Source organism: Rhizopus delemar, genomic scaffold, assembly GCF_000149305.1.
Source record: "Rhizopus delemar RA 99-880 supercont3.15 genomic scaffold, whole genome shotgun sequence".
In the NCBI taxonomy this organism is placed as follows: domain Eukaryota; kingdom Fungi; phylum Mucoromycota; class Mucoromycetes; order Mucorales; family Rhizopodaceae; genus Rhizopus; species Rhizopus delemar.
The window spans coordinates 1,155,632-1,178,366 of NW_027137841.1; the positions used below are offsets into that span (position 1 = coordinate 1,155,632).

Sequence of the window (22,735 nt, forward strand, 5' to 3'; positions counted from 1 at the left end):
AAACAAAAAAAAAAGCAAAAACAAAAAAAGCACATCATTTTTTTCCTTTTCGCAATTGAGCCAATGAATGTCTGGGCTTATTTTATTAAAAAGATCACCTTATGCTGAATTTATTTTTTTTTTCTTTTTTTTTTTTTTTGCTTCAGCCCCGCCCAACGGCTATAAATAGGCTTCAAAGCAACCATTTAATCTTTTTCTTTTACTTTTTAACAAAAAAAAGCAATATGAAGAGCTCTCTGTTTGTAACTATAGCCACAGCGATATCCTTTTTAGCAACTGTCAGTGCTCAAGCTGACTCACCTTTCTTATGGTCAGATTCACAAAAAGTCATATCACCCTATGCCAAATCTGGAAAAATGGAACAAATAGGTACAACAGGAGTAGCAGCCATGCATGCTGTTCTTTTAAAGTAAAGCACATATAAAAAGATATTAAAGAGTTGTATTAAAAGATCTCTTGTTTTTGTAGTGAGAAAACAATCTTAATTATCGATAAAGCAGAGTGGAATGAAGCACAATTCGATTCTGGACAAAGTGCATTTTCTGTACAATATGACCTTGAAAAGCAAAGCTATCGACCATTACCATTGGAAACAAACACCTTTTGTTCAGCTGGTGGATTTTTAAAGAATGGAAGTTTCATTAGCACTGGTGGCGGTGAAAAGAGAGGAAGAAATTGGAAAGCTGAACCTGGTTGGCAATCTATTCGACACTTTACTCCATGTACAGATAACTCTTGCTGGTGGAATGAATATAAGACTGGAAAGATGACAGAAAATAGATGGTATCCAACAGTTGAACAGTTGCCCGAAGGTGATCTATTTATTATTGGTGGATCAACAAAGGGAACAGCTGTAAACCGCGCAGAAGTTAATGTGCCTTCGTATGAGTTCTGGCCACCAAGACCTGAGGGAGAAGTTCCATTTAAGTTTCTCAATGAAACAATGCCCTATAACTTGTACCCATTTGTGTTTGTCTTGCCGGATGGTAATCTGTTCATTTTTGCCAACAAAAAATCCATTATTTATGATTACAACAACCAAAAGATTGTAAAGAGATTACCTGACATTCCCGGTGTCCCTCGCTCTTATCCATTAACAGGTGGCGCTATCCTACTTCCTTTGGATCCTAAAAACAACTACAACCCTGAAATTCTTATTTGTGGTGGATCTGAGAGAATGAAAAACAATGCTAGGGCTGATGATACTTGTGGTAGAATCAATTTAGGTGATAAAAACCCTAAATGGGAGATGGACACATTTGTACATAAGCGTCTTATGCCTGATGGTCTCATTATGGCTGATGGTAACCTCCTTTGGGTTAATGGTTGCCAGCGTGGATGGGCTGGTTACAATGGCCGTAATCATGATCCCACGTTTGATCCTCTTATTTACACACCCACAGCACCTTTGGATAAGCGATGGACTCAAAACTTAGCTTCTACAGACATTGCTCGAATGTATCACTCGGTTGCTCTTACCTTACCTGATGGACGTATCTGGATTGCAGGATCCAACAATGTTGATCCTCCTGATCCAAATGCTGAATATCCTACTGAATTCCGTATTGAATACTTTTCTCCTCCTTACCTTTTCAAGCATGCTACCCGTCCACGTGTCTCACATGTACCTCGCGTTGTTACTTACGATCAGTCTTTCAAGGTTCTCTTGAACCTCGAAGGTTTAGCTGACAAGGATGCTGCTAGTAAGATTCGTGTTGGTTTGCTCAGACCTGGCTTCAGCACTCACTCCATGCATATGTCACAGCGATATGTATTCTTAAACCATAAAGTATCTGAAGATTTACAGTCAATTGAAATCACAGCTCCTCCTCGTCCAAGTATATTCCCTCCTGGTGCTGGTTTCTTGTATGTTCTTTACGATGGTGTTCCTTCTATTGCAAGCGAAATTTTTGTTGAGAGCCAAGTCTCTGATCTTGCCATTTAATTCATTTTTCATTCTTCTAATGTACTTTTATATATCTTTACTTCATAAAATAAAACACTTGTTCTCGGTGTCACTCGCCGAATATTAAATCAGTGTTGCAACTTAAAAATACATTTTGTGTTTAAGCCAGGTCTTTGATTTGATTGGATGGGAAAACTCTTTATGTGTCTTGGTTACTCTTGTGGATGCTTTTCTTTTTGTGTATATAATTGTCCGCATTATTGTTCTTTTTTTTTTTTTTTTCTTTTTATTATTTTTAGAATGAAAATCCCATTAGAAGATTACTCTTCTGCAAACTTGAACTTGAGCTCATCACCTCAATTTACCGATTTTAAAAATTGGCGATTAAAAGTAGATGAAGGTGCACAAATTTGGCACTATCTTGAATCGGAAGAAGAACGTAAAGCATGGCCCCAGTCTCTTTGCGAAAAATATCATTTGGGACTCCCAATAGTAAGAGGAAAAAAGAACATGCTATGAATAATATTTGATTTTGATGTATGTGCTAGGATGTACCTGAACTGGACAAAGCAAAGACGCCGCTTCAAGCAGCGCGCAATGGTTTCGAGTTTTATAGACGTCTTCAAACAGAAGATGGTCATTGGGCAGGAGAATACGGTGGACCAATGTAATGATCTCTTTTTTGTGCATAAATCTGTATTGACATTTGTAAGCTAGGTTCTTGCTACCTGGATTAATCATTACCCATTACATCACACGAACACCTGTCCCTGAAGCAACTCGTCTTGAAATCATTCGTTATTTATTAAACAAGGCTGATAAAGAAGATGGAGGTTGGGGCATTCACACTGAAGGCGTCTCTACTGTCTTTGGTACTGCGTTAAATTACGCTGTACTTCGTATTTTGGGTCTTGGACCAGACCATCCTGCCATGGTAAAGGCTAGAGCCACCCTTCATAAATTAGGTGGTGCTGCTTCTATTCCTGCCTGGGGCAAATTTTGGTTAGCTGCTTTGGGTGTTTATGACTGGAAAGGCGTCAATCCAATTCCACCTGAATTATGGTAATGACGTTGTTTTTTTAAAAGCTGAATTGTGATTGAAAAAAAATGTATACATAGGGCTTTACCTAAATTCCTTCCTGTTTATCCAGGCAACTGGTGGGTTCATTGCAGGCTTGTTTATCTTCCAATGGGTTATGTCTACTCTCACCGTATAGCTGCACCTTTAACTACCTTTACTCAGTCCCTTCGAGAAGAACTTTATACACAACCTTACGAGACAATCAATTGGGATAAGCAAAGAAACAATGTTGCTGAAGTAGACCTGTACATGCCTCACACTAAAATAATGGATTTTTTAAATTGTAAGTATCATTACATAAAACAGTGAGATTATAAGGTTAATTCGCTTCTCGTTACATAGATGCTTTGACTTACTATGAGTCATTTGCTAAAAGAATCCCATTTTTTAGAGATTATAGTCTCAAATTGACAATGGATCAAATTCGATGGGAGGATGAAAACACATCCTATGTTGATATTGGACCTGTCAATAAAGCTATGAACTGGCTTGTTTGCTATCATCACTATGGCAAAGATTCGTTTGAATTCAAGGAACATGTCAAACGTAATCCTCATTATTTGTGGATGGGCGCTGAAGGCATGATGATGAATGGCACAGACGGAAGTCAACTTTGGGACGCTACTTTTATCGCACAGGCATGTGCTGAAGCTGATTTGGCTAAAGACCCAGCTTATCGTGAAAATATGATTAAAACTCTTGAGTTTATTGACTTGACTCAGGTAAACAAAGCATAAATGAGTAAAAGCATTTTCCCTTATATTAGCTTGTTAGATTCGAGAAAACCCCAAAGATAGCGACCAGTGTAATCGTCAACTTGCAAAAGGCGCTTGGCCGTTTAGTACAAGGCGTCACGGTTATACCGTATCAGATTGTACAGCAGAGGCTATCAAGGCCGCAGTCATCATTCAAAGTCAACCTGAAATGCCCACTTTGATTAAATCAGAGCGTTTCCATGATGCTATTGACGTTTTACTTTCAATGCAAAACCCTACGGGCGGTTTCGGAAGCTACGAAAGAAATCGCGCAACATCACTTCTGGAAGCTTTGAATCCGGCTGAAGTGTTTGGCAATATCATGGTCGAGTATGACTATCCTGAGTGCACAACTGCAGCCTTGCTGGGATTCCGTAGTTTCATTAAAGTAGACTCTGTTTATCGTAGAGAGGAGATTGAAGAAGCATGCAGAAAATGCGTAAAGTACATTAAGGGTGTACAAGGAGAGGATGGTTCTTGGTATGGTGCATGGGCTATTTGCTATACTTATGCGGCCATGTTTGCTCTTGCAAGCTTAGCAAGTGTAGGTGAATACTACGAGAATTCAGACAGTGCTAAAAGAGGCTGTGATTTCTTAATTCAACACCAAAAAGAAGATGGTGGATGGGGTGAAAGCTATAAATCTTGTGAAACACACGTATACTGTCAACACGAAAAATCTCAAGTTGTCAACACTGCATTTGCTGTCATGGCTCTCTTAGATGCCAAATATCCTCACAAAGAGCCAATTCGTCGAGGTATTAAATTGATCATGAGTAGACAGCAAGCAAATGGTGAATGGTTACAAGAAGCCATTGAAGGAGTTTTCAACAAAAACTGTAAGATAATTGATTTTTTTTTTTATTGAATTTTTTTTAAAATTTTATCTAGGTGCTATATCCTACCCAAATTACAAATTTTCTTTCACGATTTGGGCACTTGGAAAATATGCCAAAGTGTACGGTGATAGCATTGAGCCTTAATGGAATCAAATCCGCACTACATATTAAAAAATATTAAATTTGAGGTATAATAATAAAAGCTGTAATATCTGCCCTTAAGCCGCGAAGTTTAGATTGTTAAGTCATTTTGAATTCTGAACAATTTGTCTAGTTAAGTTGGCTTTGTATATTGAGTATTACTGTATGACTAGTCAAAGTTTTTATTTCTTGTAATTTTCTATTTTTTCCCTTGACTTAATTCATAGCTAATTTTTTTTTACATAAAAATATATCAGCTAGACGCAGATTAAGATCAAAATCTAAAGCTTATAAAAGGTAAGAAAAAAAAAAAAAAAAAACTTTAAACGCAAGATGAATACGAAGAATTAAAGAAGACCCCTTAGAAATTTTTGACATCAAACTTATATCAACTTCAGTGCAGTTCACTCCAACGAGGGGCAAAATAATTTTAGCATTAAAAAGCATCGGATCCAATTAAATAATTGCTGATATCAAAATCCAATGTACTTTAAAAATGAGTTGTCATGAAAATAAAGTATAAAAAATAGCACAAGTGTAGTATGGCATGAATCATTTCCATGGTGTTTATTTATAATCTAGATCCTATAATAGTATTAATACATATAAACCACATACAAACATATTAACTCGCTTACTTTTTAACAATTTGTACAACATCTTCATCCATCAAGATGTGTTCTTTACCAACCTTTTGTGGGTTGTGTTTTACTGAAGCTCCCCAAACGTACGCGCTATTCAAATCGATTAATACATTTACTTTTTCATATCTCATTCCACTTGATTACCATTTAAATTGATCAATAATTGATTTGTGAATACTGTTACAGAAATCTTCTACGCTACACTTATCTTGGGTAAGCACGACAGGCTGTTCATAATCTGGTAATTTTCCTTTTGGCTTAGTATAAATTCTAACAAGATTCAACTTTTGCCACATAAATTCCAATAATTCATCAAAGTTCCATTCATGATTTGCACAAATAGGGACAGCATTTGGAATCTTGTAAATAAGGTCCAATTCTTCAATAGAAATTTGGTCAATCTTATTGAGAACGTACACTGCTGGAATATAAATACTATACAGCATACTATCAGTCAATCTATGTCTTTTTTCTTTTCTTGTATTCATTACCGGTTGCCTTCTACAACATCAATAAGGTCGTCAATGGTTGAATCTTCTTTAAAGGAAACATCCGCATTATGAATACGATATTCGCTTAATACAGCCTTGACTTCGTCTTGTGTGATTTGGGTTAAAGGAACAGTATTAGTCATATTAATGCCACCCTTTTCTTTCTTCTTGAAAATGATAGCAGGCGGCTTCTTGTTCAATCTGATACCGAAACCTTCAAGTTCTTTTTCAATAATTTTCTTATCAGTCATTGGTTTCAAGACATCCAATACAATGAAAATAAGTGAGCATGTACGAGCGACTATAAAAATTTTACTAAACGATTCAAAATTGCAATTGTTATTTTATTCTGTTTTACCTGCAATAACTTGACGACCTCTACCTTTACCATCCTTGGCACCTTCAATAATACCGGGAAGATCAAGAATCTAGCCGCGCATGTAAAATTAGATAGTGTTATCACAGATGCATATACGGCTTACCTGAAGTTTAGCACCCTTGTATTGAATAATACCAGGAACAGTTGTAAGAGTTGTAAATTCATAAGCACCCACTTCCGAAGTGGTACCAGTAAGTTTAGACATCAAGGTTGATTTACCAACAGAAGGGAAACCTAGATCATATATACAATAAATATTCATGCCTAATTTAAAGCTGTCATCTGCTCTTACCAACAAAACCTATACGAGCAATACCAGTTTTGGCAACATCGAAACCAACTTTATATAAAAAAATGAGTGGAATTAAAAAAATCATTGTCAACAAAATTTCATACCTCCACCACCACCTCCTCCTCCAGAGGGTGTAAGCAATTCTCGCTTCAACTTCGCAAGTTTAGCTTTTAATTGACCCAAATGAAATGAGGTGGCCTTGTTCTTTTGGGTCTTGGCCATCTCATTCTATAGCAAAATGCTTAATAAATTTTTTATTAATTAGTTACTGATTACATACTTCAATTTCCTATAGTTGTATCGATTAATTAGTAATTTTTCTATTTTTTCTATTTTTTTAGCTTTCTCTTTTACCTTGATTTTTTCTACAACACTCATTTTACTTAAGAAAAAAAATTTTTAAAGTACTTGCTTTAGCAGTTCAGAATAAAACCTAAAGTGACAGCTTTGAATAGTCTCATATTTTAATTGGTTATCTGAGATTAAGATCCAGTCTTCAAAAAAAAAAAACGATTTGGAGCAAACAATTTTTGTAAATATTGTAAAGGTCAATAATAGTTTTTTGATGATAACATGTGTGTGATTTATTTCGTATTTAAAATAGAAAGAAATTAATAAAAGAATAAACTATCGCTTGCTATCAAAAAAAGCAACATCACCACCAAATACTTTTCTAGCATTATATTGGGTGACTTCACCAGGAGTCAAACTTTTAGCAAACTTGGCGCGGGCAGCAGTCCAAGGACGAGCACCACCATTCTTATATTCAGCATAGACAACATTGGCTGTGTTAGGATTGCTATCACTCCAACCACTCCATCCAGCAGGCTTGATATGGCTACCAATTGCGGAGTTCATAATAATCACGCGAGAGTACTTGCCCCAAGGACGGGCAAAAAAGCAAGTATTTTCAAATTGTGAAGGTGAGGAGAAAGAAATGGAAGGGTTGTAAGTCTTTGAAAGAGGGCCCGATGGGACAGTAGCTTTGAATACACATTGGTTAAAGTAGAATCCACCAGGACCATTGACAGAGTCTCTACCGTGAGCAGTAACAGAAGTACCCCTTTGGTTAGATGCAATGACGCACTTATCAAAGTATCCTAAGAAGTAACAATTAGTTTGAGAGGGACACCCTCGTGCTTTTCATGTAATTTACCAGTGCCGAAACCCCAAATAAAGTCCACTGAACCTTCAATATGGCAATTTCTAAAGTAACCAGAGCCACTGCGATTAATTAAAAGGGTATCTTGAAAACCATAGATTTTAACATTTTTGAAATAAGCTTGAGGAGCATCAAGGTGCAAAGCCACGTTGGCAACTTTTCCTTGCTTAAAAGTATTGGCAATAACAATGTTTTCAAGCATGACATTCTTGCCCTTAATCGTCAAAACAGCAGAGTCAGCAGTACTTCCAGTACGAGAACTAGTATCATGACCAGAGGCATATTGAATAGTGACAATGCCACTAGTAGGCTTCAAGATTAAATTGGGACGCGTGATAGTAAACTTTTCTGTGTATGTTCCTGGGGCAATGAGAACAGTATAGGATTCAGCATTATTTGGGAGAGAGGCAATAGCCTTGCTAATGGACTTGAATTTACAAGAAGAACATACGTTGATGGTACCAGCGGAAGCCAATTGGACGCATAAGAGCACCAAAGCAAAAAGACTTAAGGAAGAGTACATTGTCGGTGATAAGAAGAAGAAAAAAAGAAAGCACAGGAATAGAACTATTTATATAGCCATATCAAAAAAAAAAGACAGAAACGTGATATGTAAAAGTATGTTCAACTAAAGTAAGCAGGTTACAAACATTGTTAGCTTTTTTGTACACGCCATTTTCAGGAATCTTTTACTGTCAATAAGTTCCGTGAAAGCGTATAATTAATTAATTATCATTAATGACTTGTCCGACCATCTCAAACCGAATATAAAACCATTATACTTTGATGTCCGATTCAATACTTAATATTTCTCGCGTTTTATTTTCTGTCTTTATTTTACATAAGCTTGTTTCGTTGAGCTTACGATTCGATAAATAAAGCATTTCTTGCTCTTTTATATACATGCATATGCATATAACAAGCTACTCGAGTAGTTTCATATTCTAAATTACTCATAATTCCCATAGACTTCATGTTTCTTTATTATTAGACTACATTAAGCATAGGGGAGGAAGGAATTTAGTTACACAATAAAGTAACATTCACATGCTACTAAAACTCTAACCATAGCCAATGTGAACAGTAATTATACAATGCCCTTTATCTTTTCTTAAAAAGATTCTATACAGACCTACTTCCACAATTAGCTTGTAAGATACGCTTCCTACATCTTTTTGATTAAAAGTGTAAGCTTCTTTTAATCGTGATTAGTCAATTGTTTTAAATGTCAATGTTACATATTTATATTATTGTCAACGGTTTTACTGTTTTTTTGAAACACAGCAAAAGTTACCAATGTTTGAATTTTTTTTGTGCATGGAGGTTTTGTTATGATGTCGCACTATTGCAAATTTAAAAAAAAAAAAAAAAAAAAAAAAAAAAAAAAAAAAAAAAAAAAAAAAAAAAAAAGCACTCATTTCGCTCTTTGTAAGTAATACGATAGGAAGAAAAACAAAATAACCGCCCTTTGATGAAAAAAAATATCATAAACATGAACTAACAACAACTCTTTTCACACTACATCTTGTGCTATAAAAAAAACATGCCTATTTGATATTTATTTCCTGCAAGTCAGGTTTTCAAGAATTGAAACACTATAAATGCTTAATGTTACAATTCAAGGATCTAGCTAACTATGCTCTATTACTTTTTTTCTTTTGTAAGGGCATAAAGCCAGAATTTTATTAGAAAATTTAATAGTTATGCTCTATTACTTGAAAATATCTTCGTTCAATTTAGGGAAGATTTTGATTTTTCTACTTAAGTAGTAAGTTTCTTTTATAAATGACTGATCTTCAACAGTCGACGGTGATCCGAACAATGAATCGTCTTCAAGTAGTCGTCCTTTAAGGTGTTTTGCTTGCTTTATGATTTCATCCTACACTTATATTCATCAGTTACGACTACGTGTAAAACATTACAAACAAACTTACCTTGAATATAAAAAGCTGTTGAAGTTGGTCAACAAATGTGTCAAGCATTCTTTCGTTGATGGGATACTTGATTGTCTTCCCCCGCTTATTAGCCATGTATGCACCGGGTTCACCAAATCGAACTTGCTTGAATACATCTTTTAACCCTAAAAAAATATAATTTGTAAGTATCTTATTTAGAGCATCCCCGCACATAGACCATCGGAATATAGCCGATGTGTTGTTCTCTCGTCGCTCTTTATACTTATAAAGAATGAAATTACCACAGAATCGTCCAACGATCACCTTCAATTTTTTGGCTTCGTAAATATCCAAATCGTGATATTTCGAGAGGCAATTTAAAACAGTTTTTCCTTCAACCAGAACCTTGGCTTCATCTTCCTTCATACTGTTACCGTCCTTTTTGAACTCTATGTTCGCTAAGTCATTGTGTTTCGAGTTCATGGTGATACAAAGTCTAAGATCGACTTTAAACTTCTTATTCTGGGCATCCCCCTATATGGGAACTGTTAATAAGAATAATACACACAAATAACTTATTAAAATGAATAAATACCAAACAAGTCTCACATCCTCCTCCTCTTCAAACAGAACTTCAAAAACATTACTCCAAATTTTTATAATTACAGACCACTCGGACATTGTCTTCCAAGAACCAATGTCATTCTTCCTGAAGACGAAATTCTTGTAACTACAAAAACAGCGATTAGATGAAATTAACATATATTACGTCTAACACATATTTACATTGATGCGATAATTTCGAACTTCTTTCGCGCATCACCGTCAAATTTGAGAGAATTGGCGACGTACAGATTATATTTTTCTCTCTGTGTCGACGCCTAATATTTTAACTCAATAGCTTAGTTTAATCTAGAAAGCTAGATATGATGAAAATCTATTTACCTTGGTGGCCTTCTTCATCGCCTGTTGTACTTCCTTGTCAATGATTCGGAAGCTCGGTTCATTTATCATGAACTTCTGCTGAAGATCGTGGATAGCCTGTTCATTCAATCCAACTGCTTTCATCAATAGGCTGTCATGGAGGGTTACTATGGAATTCAAGCATAATCTAAAAAATTACGGTTAAATTAAAATTGTCACCCCAAAAGAAGTTGTCATCTAACTTACTCCGCCATATATCTTTTTACAGCATTTAAATCCTTCCACCCTTTTATGTACAGCTTCACGCCATACGAGCGTACTAAAAACATTAGGCTTTTACTATGACCTATGATATCGATATTATCATTGTCATCAACTTCAATTTCATGTTATTAAAATGAATATTAGTTGCGTGAATAAGAATGAATCAGTAAAAATCAATATAATAACATTTGCAAGGACTTCTGGAACTAAGAATTGTAGAATTTAAATTAATTATTCGTATCTTTGATTGGAAGAAGAGCTTACTTTCAATGGTTCGCTGTCGTTTTCTTGCTTGTTGAAGAATTTCCATTTTTTTCTGCGTTAAAAATTACAGTTTCTATGGCCTCAGCTGCGTCTGTCCGTCGTCTACCTCGTTGACCCTACTACTAATCGTCTTCGTGCCCGCACAAATTCCGAACTCCAGGTGCACCCTTATCTCGCCCGTCATTTTCTCCGGATGGTACGACATAATTCAATTTTGCTTTCTCCCTTTCTTGTTCATCCATTTATTCCAGCATGTTATGCCCATTTGGGTCCTAATCCCTTCAAACCAGATCTCACTCATGGTATTGATGCCACTCTTTTTATCTCAGCTCTGGGTTTATTAGCTGGCATCTCTTCAAGCACTATGCCGTCAAAGCAGCTCCGCTGCCTTTGTCTTCAGGATTTGACTTCATCAACTTACACATACCCTCTGACAGCATTAGCATGGAAAAAATCCTGGGTCCACCCTGTCTCTCATGCCTGTAGTAATGTTTGGTATCGTCTTTTACACCGCAAGATCCCTCATCGCTCCCTGTTGAATCGATTGATACCATCTTATTTTCCTTTTGATACACATTCCATTTGTGCTGCTCCCTCGGATATTTTGCAGCATTTCCTCTATGACTGCACAAAAAAATGGCTCGTCTGGCAAACAGTTTGGGATGAGTATTTTCGTCTTCTGCCTCTGACGACAAACCAACTACAGAAAGCCCTTTTCCATCTGGAATTTCCTCCGCCTATCTGTTGTCCTTTGCCTGTCTCTCCAGCTATAGTGGTTGGATATACATTACTGGCTCTATGGCGTGCTACCTGGCATCTGAATTTCAACAATCAACCTTTTGCTCCGTCCAATGTCATTCAAAGCACCCGCAAGTTCATCCGACAGGCTTACCGAGAGGAACTCTTTCTTCAAGGTTGCGCTCATCGTGTCTTACCTCTTTTCTCATTGAATTAGTCTAAATCACTATTGACAGCTTTTCTTACCCATTCACATCTCAACCAAACCAACAACAAAAAAAAAAGAAAAGAAAAGAAGAATACTTTGAACATTGAAAAACCCAAAAACAATTATCGTGACTTGATTATATCGTCATATCAATAAACTTGAGCTTTGCCTCCTTTAAAAAAAAATCTATGGCAGCTTTGTCTACAGCTTCAATAGCACAATTTGTTAGAGATGACATGGTGGTTTAGAGAAAGAAAGTGAAAAAATGCTAAGTTACCTGTTGATTGTTTTATTCTTTTTGATTAAATGGAAACGGAGTATGAAAAATGAGAGAAGAAAACTGGAGATCAGCGTCTGCAGCGTATTCTTTTTTTAATCTTGCCTCAACTATTCTTCACATTCCTACATGATAGCAATTACAGAGTAAGCCTTGAGCTATTATATAGTCAAGACTGTAAAAATTTGAAGAATACGGATGGACCGCAATTGCAGAGCAAGTCTTGAACCCCATCTTGTACCGAAGAAAAAAACATCCTTGTTTGAATGATACACACAACTACTATCATTTATAAAGGTAATATAAAAGACTTCATTTTGATACAAGTAATATTTTTTAACGCGCTTTTATTATGAACATCACTTATGGGTCATCTCTTATCTAAAGTGCTTCACATTCCTATATGATAACAATTACAAAGTAAGTCTTGGTCAGCCATTGTGAAGTATTTTAAGTATAAAAAATAGGACAAAGAAGAATTAACGAGACCGAACAATAGTTCTAAAGTCGAATTACTTTTATTTAAGAAAGATCCCAAGGCTATTTATATTAGTTTGAGCAAGACATGAGATTAGATGACAAAAGATAGTTACGACCGACATGATTTGACATGTATAAGAAAAATTATATAAACTGATGTTCATAATCAACTGTTGAGATGAAAGTGATACTTGGCTGTTCAGAGCAGTGATAATTATCAGGATCTATTCTTATTCAAACTCATTTGTAAAGATTTAGCTTAGAATGGTAAGACTGTTATCTTATTGACATTTCAAAACATGACAATTTCTAAACTTTTCAGCGGAAGACTCAAAAATACTTTTTTTTTAAAAAAATCACTGCTAAATTCTAATCACAGCTAAAAATACTTTAAGTCTGACTGAGTCTGACGGGCCATATACTGCAAATATAGTAAGTAATTGTTACATAAAAACCTAAAAAAGGCGATTTTTTTTTGGCTTGTTTTGAAAAATAATTAACAGTATGTTAAAGCGTGAAGCTAGTGTGAAATATGTATTCAATGAATCATCGAGTCTTTAAAGACAACTTTCATTTTAATATCGTATAGAAAAAGGGAAAAACACATTTTCAAAAACAAAGCTACAATTTGGCAAAGTGAAGAAATGATCCAATGTGCCATGTTTTGACATGTCAATAAGATAACAGTCTTACCATTCTAAGCTAAATCTTTACAAATGAGTTTGAATAAGAATAGATCCTGATAATTATCACTGCTCTGAACAGCCAAGTATCACTTTCATCTCAACAGTTGATTATGAACATCAGTTTATATAATTTTTCTTATACATGTCAAATCATGTCGGTCGTAACTATCTTTTGTCATCTAATCTCATGTCTTGCTCAAACTAATATAAATAGCCTTGGGATCTTTCTTAAATAAAAGTAATTCGACTTTAGAACTATTGTTCGGTCTCGTTAATTCTTCTTTGTCCTATTTTTTATACTTAAAATACTTCAGAAATACCTTCAAAAATACCTAACATTTTACCCTCTTAGACTCAACTTCATGAGTATTTGTATTTATCCAATAAAAAAATTCCTCTTAGAATTCCTCATCAGACTATTTCCTAATTTGGCACAACACCTGAGGAAGATGATCTAAGCCTGTTTTAAGTAAAGTAGAAGAAAGTATAAAAAGCATGGAAAATTAAGCTTTAACATGTATAATTTATAAATCAAAAGCAATTATTCTAAGGTATTAAATAATAAGCATCTCTATTTAAGAGAAAATAAATTAAGCTTACCAAATGCGCCTTTACTAAAACGAAACTGAATCAGTATGAACAATCAAGTTAACAACGGCTCCTCTTCTACAAGCAATGAAAGCGTTCAGAGAATGGTAGACACAAGTACTGATATACATCATAGCAACCAAATTGTCATAGCCCAAAGCATGGTTTATCGCCCAGTGAAAACAATCAAGGCTTATTCTGCTAAACAAGAATGTTGTATCCACACAACTAATAAAGTGAACATTCATGGATAAACTTGGATACTACGGAATTATAGTCTAACCGGATCTCTATTATAAATGTGAGACTTCTGCAATAACCAATCTTGCCCTGTTGTCCTTGTTGTAGAACAGTAACTGATTGTAGTTGACATTAATAAATACAGTGGGTCAAAATACCTCACAAACGTATGGTAATTTTTACTTATTTTTGATATAATTCCATGACGAATTGGCTCAATCATTTCAAATTTAAAATATAGAGCCATCTATGTGTGCACTACTGTGTGCCAAAAGTTTAAAGTCAGATAATTAGCTGAGATCTATTAGGAGACAGATACTTAAGCTCGGTCTATTTGTGAGGTATTTTGACTTTATTGATATCTAGTTGACCCGCCCTTTTCAGCAATGACAGCTTCTATTCTTTCTGGCATACTGTCAATATACTTTAAGCACTGATCTTTTGTAAAGGAATTCCATTCCTTTTCCACTCTCTGCCATAGTTCGTGCATGCTTTTTGCTCTATTTTAGTACATACTTAGATTCAGCTTAAGATGATACCATATATGCTCGATTGGATTCAAATCAGGACTTTGGGATGGCCAGTCATCAATATAACACATACTGTTATCTTCCATATACTGTTTTGTAGACTTTGATCGGTGTTTTGGGTCGTTGTCATGTTGAAAAATGGATGATTTCCAATCTAGGCCATAGTACCGGAGCGTGTCTTTAAGGCTTGTGCCAAGGATTTCTTGGTATACCTCTGAATTCATGGTGCCATCATATATCTGACATGCATACCCGGGTCCCTCACTGGTTATACAGCCCCACAACATGGTACCACCACCACCATGCTTCACTGTAACTTCAATGTGATGAGGCTGAAGACGGTCTCCTTTACGCTTCCAGTAGTATTTACAGCTATCCGAGCCCCAAATATTAATTTTGGCTTCATCCGAGAAGATGATACGTCGCCAGTGGTGAATAGTCCAACACTGATGCTTTTTAGCCCAAGCTAATCGAGCTTTCTTGTGCTCTGCAGTAAGTAAATGCTTCATCTTTTTTATCTCAGCAAAAATCTCCACAGAATGCAAAACCATAATGGCGGATTGGTACAATTTAGAATGCTACAACTCTTCCAACTTCAGGTGGACCTCCTTGGCAGTCCTTAATGAGCCATTTAGGACCTCTCGCTTGATTAGACGACGAGTGATGTCGCTTACAAGGCGTTGTTTGCCACCTTTCTTGCGAATCCGGTTAGGCATCCACTTATTTGCATAGTTGATAACGGTGTTTTGATGCACTCCAAACCGTTTTGCAATAACATCAGTCGATACATCATGCTCTAGTGCTGATTTGATGTCCATTTGAGCTTCGTATGGTAAGGATTTGGGCATTTTTGCAGACAGATGGATGATGCTGTAGATGGAAATTTACTTACGGATTAGCGAAAGAAAGAATAATCAATCCTTTTCCAAAGTTTAAGCTTTATGTTCCGGGATGACTGCGCTATCCGGAAAATGACTAAAGCTTGCCGGAACATTGTTTGGAATGACCTATGGCGGAGAAAAGAAAAAATTGATGAAAGTCAAAATACCTCACAAATAGACCGCCTCCAGTTCATAGTTGCTTATTCGCTCAGTGTTGAATTTCCGTCGTCGGAATTTTATGCAAATATACCCAACGTATTGAATAACATCTGTGCAAAATTTGAGAAAGATACAAAAGCTATTGAGTAATCTAGAAGACTATAACGTCAAAACGTGTTGAGGTTTGTGAGGTATTTTGACCCACTGTATAAGTCTTAATACAAGATCATAATTAAAATAAAATAAAGTTGTGTTATCTCGTAAGAATAAAAAAGACTATAAAATTCAACGAGACTGAAAAAAGTTATATCTTTATTTAATATTATAATGTCTGGTATTTATACTATTTTCATGGAGGTTTAATTAAATCCTTTTCAAGATACTTTAATTAATTATAACTGTAGATCTAGTGTCAATAAGTTTTAATGTGAGGATCTGTTCCTGGTTATGCAAGTGGTCTGTTTTATAATTATTTCTTAAGTAGATCTGATCTTTCATTTATGTTGCATTGCATCAGGAGTTATATTAAAAGCTTGCATTGAGTTAAAGGAGTGGAATTAGTTATGACCGAATAATAGAGAAAAGACTGTAATAAATCTTTGTAAAGCATTCATTACTCTGATTTTTTATAAATTGAATATGAATCATGTTTAAAGTATGTTGGGATACGACAAAAGTATAAGTTTATTTAAATAAGATCATACAATCAATTCCAATTACAGTGACTCCCAAAACTGTCTGCGATATTTGGTACTTATAATATGAAAACAGTAGGAAGTCAATAGCTAACAACTACTATTTATTAAGTAAAAAAAGGAAAGGAACTAATAATTTAGAATGAACCCTGGATTATATCGTCTGACTATTAATTGTATAGTCTGACGTAGGCTGGACTGAGATCAATAATAAAATAATGAATAAAGACATCATTAATGACCAAACACGACATCACCCCCTACCAGTTGGTATCAACGTTTGGAAGTTGAATAGGAAGTGTTTGAGCAGTTATAAATTTTTGTGTGACCTAATTTCTCTTTATGCGCTTGCTGTGCCTAAGATTACTATTTGCAGTCACGGCATTTTTTACGGAGCTTTCATGATGATCTGTTTTTCGATCAAAGCCTTCTTGACTTTGTTGTAGTCTTCGTTTGGGATATCTGGATAAAGCATTACCATTATGTTTGGATTGAGCTTTCTTTTTTTCTTTTATATTATGAGATTGTCTATTGTGCGACATAGTTCCAGACTTTGACTGTTCATTCATAATTGTCGTAGTCAGTAATTTACTAGGGGCGTAGTCTGAGGGTAATTTTTGCTTTTTATTCTTTTCAGCCTCATTATTTTTCTTTTTTACTACTTCACCATTTTGATTTATGGATTTACCCATTTTGCGCCAATAAATGTTAATTGACTCGGGATCAGTAAATGCCTCAGCAGTTAACCAGCTGTCATCGTCTTTGCTGTAGTTTTTCCAGCGTACGAGATATTCTCTATTTCCAGGTTCGCCTCTATGGTTGATGATTGCCTCAATTTCGTACAATTCATCTTTTGGAATGATTTCATCCTGTGAAATGAGCTTTAATTCTTCTGGAGAATAATTTCGAGACATGAGCGTTTCGTCAACATCACGAAGTATATAAGCACCACCTTGTACTTGACGTACAACACGATATGGGCCTTTGTAGACCGGTGAGAGGCTATTGTACTGCTCTCTGTCACGCACCATTACGTAACTTCCTTCCGGGAATGTGGACTGACGATTTTTGCTGTCAGCTTTTTCCTTTTGCCTTTTGGTGTAAAGGTCGGTCCTATCCTGTATAGCAGGGAAGACAACTTGCGACATGTAGTCGATTCTTTTCAGCAACTCATCGTGCGGCATGTACTCCTTCTTTTTTAATTCACCAGCATCATCCCTGTATTCAATGAAGTCATTTATGTTGCGAGCAAACATCAATGAAAAAGGTGTAGTCTGCAAGCGTGTGGAGATCTTATTGTTGATCATGAGCTGTACAGATGGAATGTAATGATGCCAATCTTCGGTGGCACCTTCAAGGAACTTTGCTAATATCTTTTTAGCAGATTGAACGTAACGTTCAGCAGCTCCATTTGCTGAGGGATGGTAAGGAGTGGTGTATCTTTTGTCGATACCCATTGCATTGAACAGATTCTCTAAAATTTCATTTTTGAATTCAGAGCCGTTATCGCTACATACAAAGTGTCTGGGATAGCCGAGTAAGGAAAATGTATCAACCATGGCACCTGCAACGGTTTTTGCCTTTTTGTCTACTAGGGGTTTCAACACGCAGAATCTGGTGCAAATGTCGACTAGAATCAACACGTATGTATACATGTTGCTACTGGATTGAAAAGGCCCAATTAAATCAAAGGCATAGGCATCCCCAGGAACATAAGCGTAGACAGGTCGATGAGGATTATAACCCTTTTTGGCAATATTGTACTTCTGACAGGTATTGCACTTGCTTACATAGTTTACTGCATCAGCTAATAAATTTGGCCAATGTAGGTTTTGGTTGTGGATTGATTTTACAATATGATCAGCTCCAAAGTGTCCGAATTTATGGACTCCATCAAGAATCTCTTGTCGATCCTCATATGGTGGAGTGATATAGTCCTTGTCACTGAATTTGGTAGGACTTTGGACATAGAACACTTTTCGGTTCTCTTTTTTCATTTTTAATTCATGTTCCTTTTTTAGATTTGGTTTGTAAGCAAGATTTTGGTGTTTTACTGTGCTGTTATTAGAATCACTCCCTGCCAGTTCTTTTTCAGGTGGAAAAAGACGTGAAAGAGCATCAGGTAAAACATTTTGTACACCGGGTATATGGACGATGTCAAAATCATAGGACAATAATGTGTCCATCCAACCCACCATCATGGGGTTGAGTTCATCTGACGTGAACAAGTATGTGAGTGCTCGATGATCAGAATATAAGGTAAAGTGATGACCATATAAAAATTTGTGAAACTTTTTCAAAGCAAACACAATAGCGAGGAGTTCACGCCGAGTGACAGAATAATTTCGTTCAGATTGGGATAAAGAACGTGCCATGAAGCCGAGGTATTTGATGGTGGTGACAGTGAGTCCACCCGACTGTTTTTCGTCAAATTTTTGGAACAGAACTGCACCAACTCCAGTGTTAGATGCGTCAGTGGCAACATAAAGGGATTTGGTAGGATCATATGGACTCAAAACAACGTTGGAACATAATATGTCTTTGATGCTTTGAAAGTGAACTTGCAGTTCAGGAGTCCAATCAATATCATCTATGAATGCAACATTTCGTAACGCATCTAGAGGAGCAGTGAGTGTGGCAGCACAAGGGATGTGTGCACGAAAGTAATTAACAGTGCCTAGCCATTGCATCATTTCTCTGCCGGTTTTGGGGCGGGGCCAGTCAGCAATATTTGTCAATTTACGTGGATCCAAGCTTTTCCCTTTTTCAGAAATGCAGAAGCCCAACAGATGAACACTTCTTTTGCCAAAGTGACATTTCTGAGGATTGAGGATCATGTTATGTTGAGTGAGTCTATCAATGACTGCACTGACAGCTTGATAATGCTTTTCCATGGAATCACCTGGAGTGCCAACCACAATATCATCCACGTATACATGAACATTGGATAGATCACTGAGGATGAGGTTCATGATGCGCATGAAATGACTGGAGACATGTTTCAATCCAAACGGTGCTGAACGAAACATGTATTGTTTGTTTCTGTGAGTAAAAGTGGTTTTGACCTGATCTGATTTACGAATGGGCAATCGATGAAATGCACTTTTGAGATCGAGTGAGGTGAAAATTGTAGAACCCGCAAGATCATGAAAAATATCGTCGATCAATGGCAATGGATAGTTATCAGACTCTAGTAGGGCATTGATTTTACGAGGATCAATACATGGTCTGTAATCAGTGGGATTACCATTCGCATCCTTTTTTGGAGCAAATGTGATTGGACTGTTCCATGGTGAGGGTGGTGCACGTACAATGACACCGTTCTCGAGCCATGTTTTTACAGCCTCATCAAAGATTGGCATCATCTTATTTGCAATAGGATACTGCCGGACATGTGCATGTTTTCCATGAGGAGTGTCTAACTTTACCACCGCTTCTGGTAGATTACATAAGGAATGAACATCAATCCGTTGATTTTTATCAATGTGAGATTGCAGTGCTTGTAGTAAAGCTTCATGCTCTTCTGGTGTGCCAGCATTGGAAACATTTGGAATGTATTCTGAGTCTTCAATAGAATCATCGAATTTGACTTTGTTATCATCCCAATTGGTGGCAACACCAACAAGGTGAATTCCTAAACTTGGTAAAATATCCCTCCCGAAAATAGCGTCTACTTTATCATGCATATTTAACACCTCAAATTCATGAGCTACAGTTTGCCCTTTGTATCCGACATTTAATTTATCGGTCACACCCAATCGTTTAACAGTTTTTTCTTTATCAGCTAAGAGTAATGAACCATGAACTGGGATAATACTCAGTTTCAATTTATTAACAGCATTTTTACTTATGAAAGAAACATCTGCGCCTGTGTCGACGAGAGCTATTAATCTATGATCGTTCAATAAGAAAGGAGTGTGTAATGAGTAAGGGCTTTGAAGCATAGTAGGATGTGTCTCCTCTTTTGTTTTTAAACTATAGCAACGAACATTACCTTGCTTGTGCTTCTTTTTCTCCCGAATTTGTTTCAACGCTTTTTGAAACGGACTGATGATTTCATCATCATTTAAGAGGTCATTCATAACCTCATCCGCAGGATGTGTTTGCATGATCTCTGGTTCAGTAGTGGTCTGTTTCTCAACCTTCTCAATATTATGAACCGTTATACGTGAATCATTCGCATTATGAATTTTCTCTTCAAATGATCTACGCCTTTGGGAAAAATTACCAGTGTAGTTTTTGGGTGCATCTTTGCGTGCTCTACAACCCGTATCTTTATTTAAGTAATGGTCACGACGTTTTTCCATTTCTCGACATTTGTCAAGGTGACCTGGGGTATATTTCTCCCCACAATAGCGACATTTAGGCGCGCTGTGTGCCGGCTTTTTATGGAAATTTCTTTCCCTATTCTTGTTTTCGGGAAAGTGCCTCTGCTCGTCGCCATGAAACTTTCTTTTCGATTCTATTTGCCTTGGTGCCTTCTTGTCGGCAGGCTTGAACTGAGATCGTTCCTGATTTTTCAAACCAGGGAAGATCTTCTTGCATTCTTCTATGAAATGCATCTTGTTGTTTTCTATGATTGTCTGGATTTTCGACAACGTATCGTCTTCCAAGATGAAATCAGCATTCTTCTTGGCACGTATTTCAGCCAGTCTTCTTTCCAAACAATCCTTGACAGGTGGAAGCAATGTGCCCAGGAAATGCATCACTGCCAGCGGACTGTCCGCAAACTTGGCTTTGGTCAAAAGATCTATGTATCTGTCCACATACATGTTCAAGTACTCGCCGTTGGGCTGCTTGATTCTCATCAGCTTTTGACGATACTGCAAGTAGGTGAAGGACTCACCAAACTTGCCTATGAGAGCGGTCTTGGCGCCTTCCCAATTGCTGTTCTTAAAATCAGCGACAGTCAGCTTATGTTGGAGCCAATTGATGCTCCTATCATCCTGCCCATTTTCAATGGACAACTGGAGATATCCTAGCCATTTCTTGTCAATGTTGACACCATAATGTTTCACGATGGCCTCAAACTTCCTGATGAAGTCCTTTACTGTCTTAAAGGCATTATCATTCTTCACATCATCAGGACTGACCTTGCTGGAAGAGTAATACTTAGGATTGTAAGCAGCACTGACCAACAGGCGAAAGGGAGGTATGACCTTGATGGGGACAGTAGGCTCAGACTCACGAGTATTGTTGGTATTGTTCCCAACCTCATTTATCTTTTGGCTAATTTCATTAGCGCTAACCTCAAGCTTGGTAATACGTTCCTCGTAGTAGTCCAAATCTTCCCTGTACTCGCGTATTTGGATCTTAAGAGTCTTTCTTTTCGACTCATCTTCTTCAAGATCACGCTTCTCAACTAACTTGTCGAGCAAGTCAGCTGTCTCATCGTACTTACGATTAAAGCGTTTCAGCTTCTCAGGGATGCTGCTCTTACTTTTCGAAACAGACTTAGAAGAACGCGAGGCGTTCTTTTTCTCACCGCTAATGGCGCAGCGAGCGTTGTTCAGAGGTGCATCCTCCATGACAACGTCATCTTCAGCAGTGGACAGACTAATGGCGTCACCACGTACTGAGGACGATTCGTCCTTCTTTATGGAAAGAGAGTTAAGTCTCTCTCCTATAGCACCACTGACTGAGTCAGCAGGAGAAGGCGAACGAGAACGGGAACCAGTGACCATTTCCACGTAGGAAAGTGACCCGGGACGGTCAGAAAAGTTGTCCAGGCCAGGGGCCACAGGAGAAGCAGGACAAGAGGAGGCAACCTCAGAAACAACAGAGGACAAAGAAGAGACAGAAGAGATGGAAGCACGAGATGTGCGAGTGGGGCGGTTGTTGCGGGTGATGACGGCCATGTTGTAGTGGTAGTAGTAGCTGGAGTGGCTTATTGAAAAAAATGCGATATTTGGTACTTATAATATGAAAACAGTAGGAAGTCAATAGCTAACAACTACTATTTATTAAGTAAAAAAAGGAAAGGAACTAATAATTTAGAATGAACCCTGGATTATATCGTCTGACTATTAATTGTATAGTCTGACGTAGGCTGGACTGAGATCAATAATAAAATAATGAATAAAGACATCATTAATGACCAAACACGACACTGTCCCAATGTTTTGTAATTTTGTCTTTTACCGTCAATTGTGCGATTACTGATTGCGTAAAGTATGCCTTGTTGCACCTCATTTGAAATCTGTGGCGGTGTAGATG

At 36.8% G+C, this 22,735-nt stretch overlaps 9 protein-coding genes across 9 annotated transcripts; 4 read left to right on the forward strand and 5 right to left on the reverse strand.

Moving 5' to 3' along the window:
* Positions 1-224: 224 nt before the first annotated feature.
* On the forward strand, positions 225-1,945 carry RO3G_15242 (uncharacterized protein; the record flags this gene model as incomplete). Its single annotated transcript, XM_067669826.1, has 2 exons — positions 225-409; positions 469-1,945. The coding sequence occupies 2 exons, from the start codon at positions 225-227 to the stop codon at positions 1,943-1,945; spliced, it is 1,662 nt and encodes a 553-aa protein (XP_067525927.1).
* Positions 1,946-2,300: 355 nt separating this feature from the next.
* RO3G_15243 (uncharacterized protein) lies at positions 2,301-4,725 on the forward strand (the record flags this gene model as incomplete). The annotated part of the gene is made up of 7 exons (XM_067669827.1): positions 2,301-2,345; positions 2,455-2,573; positions 2,624-2,968; positions 3,026-3,270; positions 3,330-3,709; positions 3,762-4,581; positions 4,634-4,725. 7 exons carry the CDS (start codon positions 2,301-2,303, stop codon positions 4,723-4,725), a joined length of 2,046 nt encoding a protein of 681 aa, XP_067525928.1.
* Positions 4,726-5,300: 575 nt separating this feature from the next.
* Positions 5,301-6,906, reverse strand: RO3G_15244 (developmentally-regulated GTP-binding protein 1; the record flags this gene model as incomplete). The annotated part of the gene is made up of 10 exons (XM_067669828.1): positions 5,301-5,307; positions 5,361-5,456; positions 5,511-5,801; positions 5,858-6,158; positions 6,216-6,285; positions 6,340-6,470; positions 6,529-6,576; positions 6,633-6,756; positions 6,809-6,817; positions 6,883-6,906. The coding sequence occupies 10 exons, from the start codon at positions 6,904-6,906 to the stop codon at positions 5,301-5,303; spliced, it is 1,101 nt and encodes a 366-aa protein (XP_067525929.1).
* A 249-nt stretch (positions 6,907-7,155) lies between these two features.
* Positions 7,156-8,213, reverse strand: RO3G_15245 (uncharacterized protein; the record flags this gene model as incomplete). The annotated part of the gene is made up of 2 exons (XM_067669829.1): positions 7,156-7,628; positions 7,685-8,213. 2 exons carry the CDS (start codon positions 8,211-8,213, stop codon positions 7,156-7,158), a joined length of 1,002 nt encoding a protein of 333 aa, XP_067525930.1.
* A 1,188-nt stretch (positions 8,214-9,401) lies between these two features.
* On the reverse strand, positions 9,402-10,653 carry RO3G_15246 (uncharacterized protein; the record flags this gene model as incomplete). Its single annotated transcript, XM_067669830.1, has 6 exons — positions 9,402-9,569; positions 9,625-9,770; positions 9,888-10,119; positions 10,252-10,315; positions 10,372-10,466; positions 10,531-10,653. 6 exons carry the CDS (start codon positions 10,651-10,653, stop codon positions 9,402-9,404), a joined length of 828 nt encoding a protein of 275 aa, XP_067525931.1.
* A 577-nt stretch (positions 10,654-11,230) lies between these two features.
* RO3G_15247 (uncharacterized protein) lies at positions 11,231-11,992 on the forward strand (the record flags this gene model as incomplete). Its single annotated transcript, XM_067669831.1, has 1 exon — positions 11,231-11,992. The coding sequence occupies one exon, from the start codon at positions 11,231-11,233 to the stop codon at positions 11,990-11,992; it is 762 nt and encodes a 253-aa protein (XP_067525932.1).
* Positions 11,993-14,061: 2,069 nt separating this feature from the next.
* RO3G_15248 (uncharacterized protein) lies at positions 14,062-14,268 on the forward strand (the record flags this gene model as incomplete). Its single annotated transcript, XM_067669832.1, has 2 exons — positions 14,062-14,131; positions 14,168-14,268. 2 exons carry the CDS (start codon positions 14,062-14,064, stop codon positions 14,266-14,268), a joined length of 171 nt encoding a protein of 56 aa, XP_067525933.1.
* A 1,094-nt stretch (positions 14,269-15,362) lies between these two features.
* Positions 15,363-15,632, reverse strand: RO3G_15249 (uncharacterized protein; the record flags this gene model as incomplete). The annotated part of the gene is made up of 1 exon (XM_067669833.1): positions 15,363-15,632. One exon carries the CDS (start codon positions 15,630-15,632, stop codon positions 15,363-15,365), a length of 270 nt encoding a protein of 89 aa, XP_067525934.1.
* A 1,275-nt stretch (positions 15,633-16,907) lies between these two features.
* Positions 16,908-22,377, reverse strand: RO3G_15250 (uncharacterized protein; the record flags this gene model as incomplete). Its single annotated transcript, XM_067669834.1, has 4 exons — positions 16,908-16,981; positions 17,112-19,902; positions 19,948-20,402; positions 20,514-22,377. 4 exons carry the CDS (start codon positions 22,375-22,377, stop codon positions 16,908-16,910), a joined length of 5,184 nt encoding a protein of 1,727 aa, XP_067525935.1.
* Between the last annotated feature and the right edge of the window lie 358 nt (positions 22,378-22,735).